Raw genomic sequence first — 16654 nt, 5'->3', positions numbered from 1 at the left:
GCAGCAGCTAAATTGTCCGTCTGTCTTGCTCTCGTTCTGTCTCTCGGTTCCATTTTTACTTTGGCGCGCTACCTGTTTCACTCTTTTCCGGCCTCCAGCTTTTCCTGCTGGAGCCCGCCCCTTAAAGGCGGCGGGCGCGGACCGGTCATAGAGCCCATAGCGTTAAAGGTGGTTAATTTTACCTGTAAAATCCATAGATGTAGGAGGTTCCCTAGTGGCCGTTAGCGGTACAAACAAAATGGGGGAAAAGTCGCGGCTTATAGTCCGAAAAGTACGGTATATTTGTCTGCCCCTTGTAGCACCTTGGGGTTGCTTTTATTAACGAAAGGTATTTTACAAATCAAATGAATTATTACGACTATATCAGGGTTGTCCAAACTGCGGCCCGTTGCCCAATTTTAATAGGCCCTCAGCCAACTCTCAAAGTATAATGGAATATGGCCCACACCTGAAACTATCTCGTCTTATACTGTACTTCTTAAATATATCTAAAATGTGTTAAAGAGCCCATCAATTCAGTCCAATACAGATGAGAACATTTTCTAACAAATCTTAGCTGAGACAAAAAGCTTGAAATAGACCCTTCGTATTTCCAGCAATCTGAGGCTTCTGCTTTAAGGGACGAGCTGCCCACACACTACCTGAAGCCCTCTGGAGAGCTGATGTAGGGTTAAAAGCACCATCAATTATCAAATACTGATTGACTTTGCTAACTTACAACTTAACTTATGAGGCAATATACCTCGAGTGAGAGTTTTGACACCCCAGCCTTACATATTAGGGCTGAACTGAATGTCTTTAAACACTAAGAATAATACAGATACTCTAACCGGCTGAGTAATAGAACGCTAACTATCTTTAGTGTTTCCATGACTAATGTCTAGTGGCAGAGATACATTCACTGTCACATTGCTCGAGTTATTGTGGGTGTGTGTGTGTGTGTGTGTGTGTGTGTGTGTGTATGTGTGTGTGAGTGTGTGTGCATGTGTGTGTGTAGGAAATTAATGACAGACATTTAGCGAGTCCCGTGCGATTTAACGGTGGCAGGAATGTGTGTAAGTGTGTGTTGCCGTGTGCTTAGTGTTAGAGGCACAGAACGGTTTGTCCTTAAAGGGATAGAAGCAGGCGTCAAGAATCAGTGTGCGTGTACACGTGTGTGTGTGTGTGTGTGTGTGTGTGTGTGTGTGTGTGTGTGTGTGTGTGTGTGTGTGTGTGTGTGTGTGTGTGTGTGTGTGTGTGTGTGTGTTTGATTGAGACAAACTGGGAGTGTGTGAAAACTGATAAGATCCGATCCTATCATTCAGCCACTGTGCCGGCCGCTAGGAAGCCACCTGCCGCTCCATGTGGTCGCACAACAACTCAAATACAACCTGTATTTGTGTGTGTGTGTGTGTGTGTGTGTGTGTGTGTGTGTGTGTGTGTGTGTGTGTGTGTGTGTGTGTGTGTGTGTGTGTGTGTGTGTGTGTGTGTGTGTGTGTGTGTGTGTGTGTGTGTGTGTGTGTGTGTGTGTGTGTGTGTGTGTGTGTGTGTGTGTGTGTGTGTGTGTGCGCGTCAGTATTCCAGTGTTTTCAAATGTTTTTATAAATGTTTTGTTGGACTGTTTTTTATTTTTATACCTCTTAATGTGTGTATATATATGTTTCCTTAAGTGGGTGTTCAGGTGCGTATGTATGTATGTATATATTAGCATATGTATTTTTATATATTCTTATTCTTGGGGACAGTGAGAAACAGAATTTTTATCTCTGCGACGATAAAGTTGACTTTGACAATCATTGTTTTAAAAGGAATTTTTCCAGCTGCAACAACTCAGGCTTCTGACAAGTATAAGGGATGAAAAAAGGGAAATGTTTCAAATGATGTGTGGAAACTGTTTCGATCACAACACAAACAAAAAAAGCAGCTTAAAAATAGATCAAGCGCCATCCATCACGCATGATTTGAACTGAGTGCAAGAACAAAAACATATTCCTCAAAAGGAAAAACCGACATCCAGGCTGTTATCAGATTATCAGAATCAATAACATGGAGCTGGTTGTTGATTGGTGAAGCCGAGCGGGAGTTACCTGGAGACAGGCCAGCAGCCAATCACACGCCTGAGGAACCTTTGATAAACTACAAAGTGGAGCCTGCTCTGTCTGTAACACGGAGGGACCAGCGCACAGAGGGGTGGAAGTCACACACGTTATAACACCTGGAAAGCAGTCAGCCCATGTGCGTCTGGAGAAAAGTAGACCCTTCCTTTTTAAGTGTGCACACCATGAACACGAAGGTGTACTTGGAAAAAAGCAGATTCTGGAGATATTGTAAAAGAAAAACATGATTTGAAAAAAAAATATGAGAAAAACAGAAAAAAGTGATAAAAATTAAGAATAAAAAGAAAAAGTTTGAATAAATGTTGATTTATCAGGTAACTATCCAAAGATAAACACAAAAACAACACGAGAACAAGTATTAATCTAAAAAACTCAAACATATTTGTTTAGTTTATCCGGTTATTAACAGAAGGACTTGTTTTCTTATCGGGTCATGCTTATAAAATGACCTGATGTGTGTCTGTTATGCAACAATGTGTTTTCCAAAGATGTGAAATAAGCGATAAGACAATTTGCTTAAACGTCCACTCGAGAGTGTGTCTACAAGACAGCAAGGGATTCTGGGACGGCTGCAAATCCAGCTCTCACCCCTCACTCTGAAGATTCATCAATTACTCAATAATGCATGCACGGAGAAATGCGCAGGCACTTAAGAAGCAAACTACTCGAGCATATTCATTGTTGCTCTACACCAGGGGTGTCAAACTCAAGGCCCGGGGGCCAAATCCGGCCCGCAACTTCATTTGATGCAGCCCCACAAGAACTTGCAAAGAATATAATATGTGTATTATACAGTTACATGCTACAGAAGCACGTTGCCCATAAACTACATATCCCACAATGCATCTGAAATTAGACTTTTTTTCAAAATGTCACTTCCTTTTTTTCCCTCCAGAATGTGGCTTTTCTTTTTAAATCATTTTGTGACATTATCACGGAAGAGACTTGCAATTATTTGCCGTAGACTTCTGCTTTCAGACATAGTTAATTATGTAGTTATTACCCTATCTGATAATCATCCAATGCAGAGGCGATAAGGTCAAATAATACATTATTTTATATATATTAAATATTAATGTATGTATTATTATAAAGTTACAACCGGCCCTTTGAGTGCAACCATGATGCTGATGTGCCCGTGATGAAATTGAGTTTGACACCCCTGCTCACCACGTATACATACTTATAAGCATGAGGGTGCCTGGCAGCCAATACTTTGAACCAAACCAACACTGATGCAAGTTCAGCGACGGCTGCAGAACATGCTGTATTACCGCCGGCTGAAGAAGCTCCACCGCCGAGCAACGCAAACAAGGAGAGAATCCCACCTGGCAAAGCATCGGAAATGAAATTGGAGGAGGGTGATGCAGCCGGTGTGTGTGTGTGTGTGTGTGTGTGTGTGTGTGTGTGTGTGTGTGTGTGTGTGTGTGTGTGTGTGTGTGTGTGTGTGTGTGTGTGGTGTGTGTGTGTGTGTGTGTGTGTGTGTGTGTGTGTGTGTGTGTGTGTGTGTGTGTGTGTGTGTGTGTGTGTGTGTGTGTGTGTGTGTGTGTGTGTGTGTGTGTGTGTGTGTGTGTGTGTGTGTGTGTGTGTGTGTGTGTAGCATCCTGAATGTGGGGGTACATTTTGTAATTTCGTCCAGTTGTAAAGAAAGGAAACATATTTGAATATTAATTCAGAGCCGTCTTTGAATGAATAAAAAGCAGTTTAAACGCCCATTTTTTGTACATTTATATACAACAATAAATATGTGTGAGTGCGTTGAGAGATGTTGTTGTGGAGTCATTTATATATATTATATATACATCGCAAAATACATTTGTGAATCCTTCTGTGAGCATGTATTAACATTGAGACTGATCTGACTCCATACGGATGTTAAGTTCACCTTTATGGTATCATTGTTGCTCTTCCGGCTATATTGGTCACATGACGCCCCTTGGCTGAAATGCTTCCTGTTCCATATCCCACTGCTTTCCTCAACACTCTGGATGAGAGTCCACATCATAATTTACTCTAAGCTGTCATCTCCCTTTCATCGCTCACCTCAGCACCGACCTCTCTCCACTGTCCCTGTTCTGCCTCTGACTCGCTCTCAGGCGCCTAGAGGTCAAGAGAGGTGGTGAAGTGATCATTATGTACTGAGCAGTCTACTCTTTCACATTGAACCATAACAAGTCTACTGAATGTAAACACAACTGACTCTAAAGTAAGTCCCCGTCTGTGACATTGGACATGTTGAAGACTCAAAGTCCCAAGCAGTAGGTAGAATATTAGCTAGTCTGTAATGTGCACAGAATATAAATAGTTAACTGAATACTCGGATGGAAATGGCCGATAAGCACTCAGTAAAACATACACACACAAACAGCTTCTGAATGATAAGAAGTATAATTAAAACATAACGCACATTACCATTTTGAGGGAGAGTGCCTAAATTAAAGAACTCAGAAAATAATCTCTTATCGAACTGAGGCTCCAGTAAAACTCACTGACTGCGTCTCTACGTGGACATCAAGGTGTTTGCATGAGCACAGAGAGATGGGGTATTCCTATTCCCTGTTTACATGATAAATAGCAACCTGGCATTTCGATGCCTTTTCTCATCTGAACTATTCAGTATTTGTGTCTCTCTATCATGACATAAAGACGAAACTCCTCTCCAGAAGTGAGACGCTGCCGCCGCCATCACTGTTAACTGCTTAACTGCCAGCTGATGTTCTTATGTCCATGTTGAAAAAAAACATATCAAACCAAGAGATCGGCAGCTTTGATTTTCGCTGTATTAACCATTTCCTGACCACTTGGTGTGTGTGCCTTACCTCCGCTACCGGCATCGCTTCATACAACAGATCGAGCGATCCAACTACGGCAACACTCCTTGAACATGCGCGCTACGTGAGAATCTGCCTTGGTGCAAAGCAGCAGTGAAAACATGGGACGGAGTTTCATTGATTTGAGCTTTCTCTCAATCAGCAAGTGGACTGGATTTGATATGAAGCACTGACACAGCGCTCTGCAGAGTGCGGAGAGTGGAGAGACCGATTCACGGACTTTCCGCATGGTAAAAGTGGGGGGGGACTGGTCCCACCCTCATATAATGGCTGTGACGCCCATGTGTGTGTGTGTGTGTGTGTGTGTGTGTGTGTGTGTGTGTGTGTGTGTGTGTGTGTGTGTGTGTGTGTGTGTGTGTGCATGTGTGTGTGTGTGTGAGCAGTTACCTGAGAGCCACCAGCGATGGGGATGATACATGTGAGGAGATTTCCAACCACCGTTTCCATGGGGACAGTGAGGCCATCGACGTGGACGGTGTAGATCAGACCCAGGCAGTTCTGTTCAATAAAAACAAAAAAAAGCATGTCACTGTTTGATGTCATATCTACTAAAAATGAAACCATGCATCGGCTGCCTTTATCATTCAGAGATTTGTTTTGAGTGTAAGTTGGGGCAGTTACTTGCGAGTAAGAGTCAGAAAATTGCAATTATTCCACTCTAATTGTATACTTGTATGTATATACTAAAACAGGGTATATGCAGGAATCCTGAAGTCAAATGTAATACCTTTTAAGACCTCTTCAGATTAGGTTATTATATTTATTTATTACATGGCTTAGTTGAATACTCGATTCTGATTGGTCAATTCAGAACACGTGACACGTTGTTAATACCGAACAGACAGACCGCTGTCAAGGACTTATTGACCGTTGTTAAGGACGCTCACATCTTCAGAAAGAAGTCCGGTCGATTTAACTGTATACAGTTGGGCCGAAAAGCAAACTGCATGCAGTTTGCTTTTCGAACTGGGACAAGAAAAACAGCGGAGAAGTAACGGGGCAGAAACCCTCCTTTTTACGCAGCGGTCCAGACATAGACATCAAACGGCGACACATATTCACTTGCCAGTTACTTTGTCATTAGGGCAGGGATATCTAGATACTTTCCAATGTTTGACATCATGAATTGTGCTACTTTTAAAGCAAGGAGCGATGTTTTCAAATCTGTAATCAAAAATCTCCTCAAAAACGCTATCGAAGCCTGCCGTTGCTACGTTAGTTCAAACAGTAACAACGGACTATTTTTCTTCGCGGATGCATGTCAATTTAAATCAATACATACAACTATTTTTTAAATCAATAAAATCATTTTCTAAATCCATAAAAGCATTTCAATTAATATTGGGAGTCATAACGTTACTTTGTTGAGAATGTGGCCATGTAATAAGCGGGATAATGTGCAGCGACTTGGTCATTATGGGGAAAAGAACACCTTCATGCCGATCTAGATCCCTCCGCTTCGCGTCGGGCTCCTGATCAGCCTGTCGTTGTTCTTTTCCCCATAATGACCGCGTCGCAGCACATTATCCCTTACATAATATCTGTTTGGTATTTTGAGCAAAACACTTCATAGACATGTTTTTTATATATGTCTATATATCTGCGACCTATGCTATTGCCTACAAATAGCATGATAGTGACCTTTAAGACAAATCGACCCTCTGCACTCAAACCTTTAAATTCTTGATTATTTATTTATTTATTGTGATGCTGTGAACTATTCACGGTGTCAATTGGAACGATGCACATCCGGGCTCCCGGGTGCATCTGCGTGCTTTCTTCCTGTATGTCTGTGTTCATGACATAAGCTGCTCACAACCAACTGCCCCTGGCGGGATTAATACAGCTGTTGATTGATTGATAACAGCGGCTGTAGATGTAATCAAATATAATAATAATTCATTCTATTTAGAGGCACCTTTCAAAGGACACTTTACAATTCATACAATATTCTAAGGAAAGGTTTAAGACGGCACAAAAGGACCGTACAGGGAACATGTAGCAGTACAGTGAGTGGCTGATCTAATACAGAACAAAGTATTATTATTATATGTTGGATGTGTCCCTGAACGCACCCTGAACACCTCGGTGTAGTCCAGGCGGGACACCAGCACCAGGCTCTTGGGGGCGAAGACCTGAGCGGCTCTGACGACGGAGAGATCGTCCTCCACCTCGTCCGCCTCGCTGGTCTCAGACTTCTGCAGCTGATCGGAGACACAGATCAACATCAGGCCCACTTAACACTTTAAACTGTTTACTCACAGGGTTTACAAACGTGTGGGAGAGATGCAGCGAAAGGGACACACGTTTATTCCAACATAGATGGTAGGTGAAACACTTCGAAGAGGGTATTAAATGGTAGTATAACACATTGCATTTCCTTAATTCAGATACATATTGCCCACTTGGCCGAGTCTATCTGAACTCCACAACCCAAACTCGAGATTCAACTTACATTTTGTTCATGTTTTATTGCCTAAAACGGAGTTATTTATCTGCTTGTGCTTTTTAACATGAGTTATAGAACACAGCATGTTGTTAGTAATCCTGCTTTAATTCTGTCAGGGTGTTTGACAGAAAGCCTTACGCCCCGTCTACACTACAGGCATCGAACAATGCTTTCAACGCTTCGCCCGTTCACTTGAATGGGGTGACGTAGAAGATTTTTGAATCTTCGCCGAACTGCATTGTGGGGAGCGGAGCGTGGCTTTGCAAGCATCGCGAGCATCAAAAGTTGAGCAATGTTCAACTTTTGATGCTCCCGATGCTTTCGAAGCTGCCATCAGCCAATCAAACACGTTTATGCAAATCCCGCCAGTACAAGCGCTAGCCAATCAAACCGCGTGTAAGCAGGGAGAACCAGACCGCAGTTCATTTCCTCATATTCCAAACGAGAAATGACGGTAGCAAATCACCCGGTTCTTTACGACCAGAACTATTACCGGGATACAAACCGGAGGAACCAGCATGGAGGGAGCTGGCAGAGACAGTGGGGGAAACTGGTAGGGTTTCCCTGTTTGGGGAGTTTATATCCAGTTTACTTCGTTTTAACATTGCTATTGCTTTGTATGCCGGGGGCGGGCGGGAGATTCCTGATTGGTTGTTGGTCGCGAGAAATCGCCAAGCCTCCGACACGCCCAGCTTCAAGGTGTTTTGATGCCTGTAGTGTAGACGGGCCGTTATTCATACCCCCACTGTACCATCCTTGAAAAACACGATTTCTTAAGTTTTGACAATTTTAAGTCTTTTAAAAGTATGTGTTTTATTTATAAATGTTTACATGGACATCAGAGAGTGAAACTGGGGGGTTAAGAGCAGATACGTGCTGCACAGTAACTCGTGCTCACCTGTGGGTTGTCCAGGCCCTCCCAGAAGGTGAAGCAGGCACAGTAGTGACGCTCAGAGTTGATGTCGGTCAAAACCGCCACGAAGAAAGAGGCCGGCTGTCGCTCGGTATACAGCTGCCAACCAGTGGGCTGACAGAACTGAGGAGGAGGAGGAGGAGGAGGAGGAGGAGGAGGAGGAGGAGGAGGAGGAGGAGGAGGAGGAGGAGGAGGAGGAGGAGGAGGAGGAGGAGGACATTAATCAGATGGTGATGGTGTAAATAACAACATGGGTGACGTATCAGACATTCAGTCACATGACCTCAGGCTGATTCGTCCAGGCTGTTATTAACACAATAACACAGGTTGTGAAACGTCCACTCGTAATATCACATTAGTATTCTGTGTCTCTACTTTAAAGAGTCCTCTCCTGCTGATGTTCAGGTGTATATCAGTATGTAGTGTCTCTACTTTAAAGAGTCCTCTCCTGCTGATGTTCAGGTGTATATCAGTATGTAGTGTCTCTACTTTAAAGAGTCCTCTCCTGCTGATGTTCAGGTGTATATCAGTATGTAGTGTCTCTACTTTAAAGAGTCCTCTCCTGCTGATGTTCAGGTGTATATCAGTATGTAGAGTCTCTACTTTAAAGAGTCCTCTCCTGCTGATGTTCAGGTGTATATCAGTATGTAGTGTCTCTACTTTAAAGAGTCCTCTCCTGCTGATGTTCAGGTGTATATCAGTATGTAGTGTGTCTACTTTAAAGAGTCCTCTCCTGCTGATGTTCAGGTGTATATCAGTATGTAGTGTGTCTACTTTAAAGAGTCCTCTCCTACTGATGTTCAGGTGTATATCAGTATGTAGTGTGTCTACTTTAAAGAGTCCTCTCCTGCTGATGTTCAGGTGTATATCAGTATGTAGTGTCTCTACTTTAAAGAGTCCTCTCCTGCTGATGTTCAGGTGTATATCAGTATGTAGAGTCTCTACTTTAAAGAGTCCTCTCCTGCTGATGTTCAGGTGTATATCAGTAGGTAGTGTCTCTACTTTAAAGAGTCCTCTCCTGCTGATGTTCAGGTGTATATCAGTATGTAGTGTGTCTACTTTAAAGAGTCCTCTCCTGCTGATGTTCAGGTGTATATCAGTATGTAGTGTGTCTACTTTAAAGAGTCCTCTCCTACTGATGTTCAGGTGTATATCAGTATGTAGTGTGTCTACTTTAAAGAGTCCTCTCCTGCTGATGTTCAGGTGTATATCAGTATGTAGTGTCTCTACTTTAAAGAGTCCTCTCCTGCTGATGTTCAGGTGTATATCAGTATGTAGAGTCTCTACTTTAAAGAGTCCTCTCCTGCTGATGTTCAGGTGTATATCAGTAGGTAGTGTCTCTACTTTAAAGAGTCCTCTCCTGCTGATGTTCAGGTGTATATCAGTATGTAGTGTCTCTACTTTAAAGAGTCCTCTCCTACTGATGTTCAGGTGTATATCAGTATGTAGTGTGTCTACTTTAAAGAGTCCTCTCCTGCTGATGTTCAGGTGTATATCAGTATGTAGTGTCTCTACTTTAAAGAGTCCTCTCCTGCTGATGTTCAGGTGTATATCAGTAGGTAGTGTCTCTACTTTAAAGAGTCCTCTCCTGCTGATGTTCAGGTGTATATCAGTATGTAGTGTCTCTACTTTAAAGAGTCCTCTCCTGCTGATGTTCAGGTGTATATCAGTAGGTAGTGTCTCTACTTTAAAGAGTCCTCTCCTGCTGATGTTCAGGTGTATATCAGTATGTAGTGTCTCTACTTTAAAGAGTCCTCTCCTGCTGATGTTCAGGTGTATATCAGTATGTAGTGTCTCTACTTTAAAGAGTCCTCTCCTGCTGATGTTCAGGTGTATATCAGTATGTAGTGTCTCTACTTTAAAGAGTCCTCTCCTGATGATGTTCAGGTGTATATCAGTATGTAGTGTCTCTACTTTAAAGAGTCCTCTCCTGCTGATGTTCAGGTGTATATCAGTATGTAGTGTCTCTACTTTAAAGAGTCCTCTCCTGCTGATGTTCAGGTGTATATCAGTATGTAGAGTCTCTACTTTAAAGAGTCCTCTCCTGCTGATGTTCAGGTGTATATCAGTATGTAGTGTGTCTACTTTAAAGAGTCCTCTCCTGCTGATGTTCAGGTGTATATCAGTATGTAGTGTGTCTACTTTAAAGAGTCCTCTCCTGCTGATGTTCAGGTGTATATCAGTATGTAGTGTGTCTACTTTAAAGAGTCCTCTCCTGCTGATGTTCAGGTGTATATCAGTATGTAGTGTCTCTACTTTAAAGAGTCCTCTCCTGCTGATGTTCAGGTGTATATCAGTATGTAGTGTCTCTACTTTAAAGAGTCCTCTCCTGCTGATGTTCAGGTGTATATCAGTATGTAGTGTCTCTACTTTAAAGAGTCCTCTCCTGCTGATGTTCAGGTGTATATCAGTATGTAGTGTGTCTACTTTAAAGAGTCCTCTCCTGCTGATGTTCAGGTGTATATCAGTATGTAGTGTGTCTACTTTAAAGAGTCCTCTCCTACTGATGTTCAGGTGTATATCAGTATGTAGTGTGTCTACTTTAAAGAGTCCTCTCCTGCTGATGTTCAGGTGTATATCAGTATGTAGTGTCTCTACTTTAAAGAGTCCTCTCCTGCTGATGTTCAGGTGTATATCAGTATGTAGAGTCTCTACTTTAAAGAGTCCTCTCCTGCTGATGTTCAGGTGTATATCAGTAGGTAGTGTCTCTACTTTAAAGAGTCCTCTCCTGCTGATGTTCAGGTGTATATCAGTATGTAGTGTGTCTACTTTAAAGAGTCCTCTCCTACTGATGTTCAGGTGTATATCAGTATGTAGTGTGTCTACTTTAAAGAGTCCTCTCCTGCTGATGTTCAGGTGTATATCAGTATGTAGTGTCTCTACTTTAAAGAGTCCTCTCCTGCTGATGTTCAGGTGTATATCAGTAGGTAGTGTCTCTACTTTAAAGAGTCCTCTCCTGCTGATGTTCAGGTGTATATCAGTATGTAGTGTCTCTACTTTAAAGAGTCCTCTCCTGCTGATGTTCAGGTGTATATCAGTAGGTAGTGTCTCTACTTTAAAGAGTCCTCTCCTGCTGATGTTCAGGTGTATATCAGTATGTAGTGTCTCTACTTTAAAGAGTCCTCTCCTGCTGATGTTCAGGTGTATATCAGTATGTAGTGTCTCTACTTTAAAGAGTCCTCTCCTGCTGATGTTCAGGTGTATATCAGTATGTAGTGTCTCTACTTTAAAGAGTCCTCTCCTGATGATGTTCAGGTGTATATCAGTATGTAGTGTCTCTACTTTAAAGAGTCCTCTCCTGCTGATGTTCAGGTGTATATCAGTATGTAGTGTCTCTACTTTAAAGAGTCCTCTCCTGCTGATGTTCAGGTGTATATCAGTATGTAGAGTCTCTACTTTAAAGAGTCCTCTCCTGCTGATGTTCAGGTGTATATCAGTATGTAGTGTGTCTACTTTAAAGAGTCCTCTCCTGCTGATGTTCAGGTGTATATCAGTATGTAGTGTGTCTACTTTAAAGAGTCCTCTCCTGCTGATGTTCAGGTGTATATCAGTATGTAGTGTGTCTACTTTAAAGAGTCCTCTCCTGCTGATGTTCAGGTGTATATCAGTATGTAGTGTCTCTACTTTAAAGAGTCCTCTCCTGCTGATGTTCAGGTGTATATCAGTATGTAGTGTCTCTACTTTAAAGAGTCCTCTCCTGCTGATGTTCAGGTGTATATCAGTGGGTAGTGTCTCTACTTTAAAGAGTCCTCTCCTGCTGATGTTCAGGTGTATATCAGTATGTAGTGTCTCTACTTTAAAGAGTCCTCTCCTGCTGATGTTCAGGTGTATATCAGTATGTAGTGTCTCTACTTTAAAGAGTCCTCTCCTGCTGATGTTCAGGTGTATATCAGTATGTAGTGTCTCTACTTTAAAGAGTCCTCTCCTGCTGATGTTCAGGTGTATATCAGTATGTAGTGTCTCTACTTTAAAGAGTCCTCTCCTGCTGATGTTCAGGTGTATATCAGTATGTAGTGTCTATACTTTAAAGAGTCCTCTCCTGCTGATGTTCAGGTGTATATCAGTATGTAGAGTCTCTACTTTAAAGAGTCCTCTCCTGCTGATGTTCAGGTGTATATCAGTATGTAGTGTGTCTACTTTAAAGAGTCCTCTCCTGCTGATGTTCAGGTGTATATCAGTATGTAGTGTCTCTACTTTAAAGAGTCCTCTCCTGCTGATGTTCACGTCCAATGTGTTGGAGAGTTTATGTTCTACTTGTTGTGAAGCACTTTGAAGTGCCTCGAGTTGTACTACATAAATAAACATTCCTTGTTTCTCAATCAGTCCTCGTTCTTTCGTGTTTTCTTGCATCTACGAATAAAACGAGCTGCCCGGGAAAAGCCACCCCTCGCCCCGACATTGCCTTCTTTAACCCTCTGTTATACACTTGACCATTATGTGTCTCTCAGTGTTGACTTACCAGCTCGACGCCCTGTGGGAAGGGGCTGTCCTCCCAGTCTTTCTCAGGAAACCGCTGGAGAATGCGACCTTGACCTTCACCCTCGACGGCTGAGAGACAAACACGGAGGTTAGCGTGTGTTATTTAGACTGTTTGTTGTATGATTGTTTCCCGAAGCTTTCTTACTGATTGTGTTTCTTTCAGAGATATGTTCACAGACTGGATGTGAGGACTAGCTACTGAACGACAAAAGCAGGGAAGCTTCCAGACTTTTAATACACTAGAAACCTTGCCAACGCACCAACATTACAGCTGCAAAGGTAACAAATCATTTCAGATCAGCTGTTTTCATGCCTGTTCATTCCTCGTCAGGTTGGTCTTTTAAGAAGCAGTCCATTTCTTCCTGTTTAACAGCAGAGCGATGTGTTAAAATGCCTACTTGCTGCATGTTAATGAGGCCGTTTCCCCCCCGTTGGCCCGGGTCACAGGAACACAATGACACGACAAAGATCGACTTATGCAACCAGCACAAGCCTGTCTTTCAGCCGCGCTCAGACTGGCAGCATTCATCCTCACACGGGATACACTTATCCTCCTCGTACAGGCGATGGCAATCGAGCATTAAACTTACAAAATTCCCAAATACTATCACCGGCACTGCGACGAAACCTTGGAGCTGCCTGAGAGAACTCAAAAGGCCTCGGGGCTTTTTTCTAAGGGAACTTAAACAGAGGCAGAGTAGACAAAACACAAACAGAAAGTAGGCCAGCTCCCAAAACACACGGTCACGCCTTCTTTAACTCTGACCCGGCTGCTGCTATTAACGCCTGGGAACCTTATCTTCTCTGTGACCGGTGTGTGTGGAGGTGTTCTGGCTGCGACTCCTCCTCGTGCTGAAGCATGTTGTGCAGACGGAGACCTTAAAAAGCAGTGCATGTGTCAGCTGTCACGTTCTGTAATATTATGTTGTCAGAGGATGACGAGCTGTCGGTGTGTCAGGAACACACACACACACACACACACACACATACCATGTATACATCACTTCAGGGGACATTACATTGACTTTCATGCATTTCCTGGAGATTTATCCTAACCTTAACCATAACCAACACATGCCTAACCCCAACCCTTACCCTTACCCTTACCCTAACCCTAACCAAGTCTTCACCCTAAAATTAATGATTCCCCTTATGGGGACCTCCATTTTGTCCCCATAAGGGAGGCGAGTCCCCACACGTGACTGTGTAAACAGATTTAGGTCCCCACAAGTATAGTAATGCTAGGCCTAGGGGTGGGCGATATTGAAAAATATAATATCACGATATTTTTCAAGCAGTATCACGATAGACGATATTTATCACGATATTTTTTCATGTCGGTGATTATGGTTATTTGTCAAGTTACTTAACAGAACAACCACCTACAAGGTAGCACAAACTAAAATAAAAAGGCGTCACAGACCAAAATACCATCAAGCTGGTTTTGAATCTGCATGAATCCCTGAATGAACAATTCAACAGGAATGTTGATATGGCTAGGTAGGCCTACACCCTACAACAAACGTTAACACTGGTTTCTTCACCAAGTAAAGTGCACTCTCTTGCTAAATACAATTACATATTCAAGGCACAGTTTCTCAGTATAAAAATGCACTTCCTGTTTTAGGTAGCACGAGCAGGGATGTAACATCAATACACATGAAAAGGAGAGTAACACATAACTAAGTAAAACATAAAACACCAATGAGGAAAAGTCAGTGCCAAACAATTAAAATGTAAACTTTAGACTTGAATCAAAGACTTTAGCATAACTGTTTCAAAAGGGAAATACAATATAAATACCTTATTGATCAAATAAAATACAAGCCAACAGAATCAACCAAGACAATACTGTCTGAATCCAGACAGCCTGGTTTTTACTAACCGTTGTCAGTATTTAGTTACTTCGGCATCATTTTGAAACGTGTATTACAATTAAATCACGGTAAAATAGGTTAATTTTGTCGTAGTTGGTTTCCACCACAGTATTTACATGGATATAAGCCCCGCCCACTCTCCAGCGCGTCCTGTTTGAGTGACAGGAGTAAACACAGCTGACAGCCGCGGTGAAACTCCAGCGGTTGGAGCGATGAGAATATTTGCATCGCGTCCGTTGTGAACGCAGCATAACGCAGTTCAGAAACCTGTTCTGACACTTTTAAAGCAACTTCGAGATGTTAACAGTATCAGGGGCACGCAGGGCATGGTGGACGTAGGACGTAGGCTACAATTATTTTCGGGGCTTCACGTGAAAATCCTACCCTGGTGCACTATCACGATAGATATGATATCTCTGAAAAGGCATATCGTGGAGACGATATATATCGTCATATCGCCCACCCCTAGCTAGGCCACACACACACACACACACACACACACACACACACACACACACACACACACACACACCACACACACACACACACACACACACACACACACACACACACACACACACACACACACACACACACACACACACACACACACACACACACACACACACACACACACACACACACACACACACACACACACACACACACACACACACACACACACACACACACACACACACTTCAACTGCTGTAACACCATCTGTAAAACACAACTGTGAAAATATATACTTTTATTTTCAATTGTTTGAATGTTGCTATGTTACTGTACTTATTGTTGTCCACCTGGATGGGTACCTTTCATAAAGTGTCATTTCTATATGTAATATAATATGCATTCCTTTTAATTTATATTTAGCCTCTTTACTTTTGCTGCAACAATGTCAATTTTAAAGTTATCCTGTCTCTGATCTGCTTAGAGAGACACGTAGTTTTCTCACCACCACAGAAACAAGCCATATGTTGGATGCATTAAGTGTCTCCTTGTTGCAAAAGGCTCATTTCCCCTCCAGTCTGATTACGGGAAGTATGTGTGCCGGCCTAGAAAGGAATCCGTGGAATATAAACACGCCTTAAATGCTTCCTAAGGACCTTACGAAACCAGCAACTACTCAGAGAAATTAGAAGGAACGGAGCAAAATAGTGACTGTGCCATAACGCTAACAAATCACCACGACCACAGCACGGAGCAACGGTCAATAATATTTTACTTAGTGTGTACCATCCCTGCTGACAGAAGCCTGAGAATATCCCGATATCGATTTCAGAGCCTGAGCCAACATTGAATTAGCTCATAAAACCGAAATGAAATGGCAAGCCTGTTACCTCACGGGCTAATCCACCAATCAACTGAGAGCTAAAGCAGCCTTTGCATGCAGCAGGTCAGCTGTTTTTTAAAGATGGGAAATCGCTGTTATCTGCATCACACACTGGGATCCAGCTAATTGTGATACATAGGTAATAATTATTCTGTTTAATTGGATTGTACCTCTCACAACATGCTGCAGACTCAGTAAACAATTTGATAATGATGATAATGATGTATGTCTCCAACCTCGTGAAAAATTGGGCACATTTCTCGTATTTTTCTACAGATTTTCAATCATTATCTCAATTACTCCAGATTCTTGCCAATACACCACCTTCATATCCAAATGTGCTACATGATTATGATTTTGGTTTCAACAACCAGTGTTTCTTCTTATTCAACATAGGGCTGTCCCGAATACCATTTTCCGGGCTCCGGATATTCGGTAGTAATCAGCAGCGAACCGCTTCAACACGTGTATTTCGGTTTATTCACGGCATTCATTTTGTTATTCTACAGTATTGTTGTTTTATAGTTATTTGTTAATGTCTATAACTCAAGTTGTGTTCTTTGAAATTGAAAAGGATATTGCATTGTGTTCGTTGCAGTTGCATATGTCTTAAGTGTAATTTGGCTTGGCTTCCTATTTTGTATGGACATGCTTTTATTTTGAAGGAGAGTT

At 42.3% G+C, this 16654-nt stretch overlaps 1 protein-coding gene across 1 annotated transcript in view; it reads right to left on the bottom strand.

The window, feature by feature from the left end:
• sbf1 (SET binding factor 1) overlaps positions 1–16654 on the bottom strand; it is a 73283-nt gene that overhangs the window by 41257 nt on the left and 15372 nt on the right. The window contains exons 2-5 of the mRNA XM_034112512.1: positions 12749–12837; positions 8275–8412; positions 7003–7131; positions 5315–5425 (exon numbers count right to left, since the gene is read on the bottom strand). Of these exons, the coding sequence (XP_033968403.1) occupies positions 5315–5425; positions 7003–7131; positions 8275–8412; positions 12749–12837 (467 nt within the window). The remainder of the gene's footprint in view (positions 1–5314; positions 5426–7002; positions 7132–8274; positions 8413–12748; positions 12838–16654) is intronic.

This window comes from Pseudochaenichthys georgianus, chromosome 23 (genome assembly GCF_902827115.2).
Source record: "Pseudochaenichthys georgianus chromosome 23, fPseGeo1.2, whole genome shotgun sequence".
Classification (NCBI taxonomy): Eukaryota; Metazoa; Chordata; class Actinopteri; order Perciformes; family Channichthyidae; genus Pseudochaenichthys; species Pseudochaenichthys georgianus.
The sequence above is the reverse complement of the archived record's forward strand: the minus strand, read 5'-3'. Positions and strand labels throughout refer to the sequence as shown.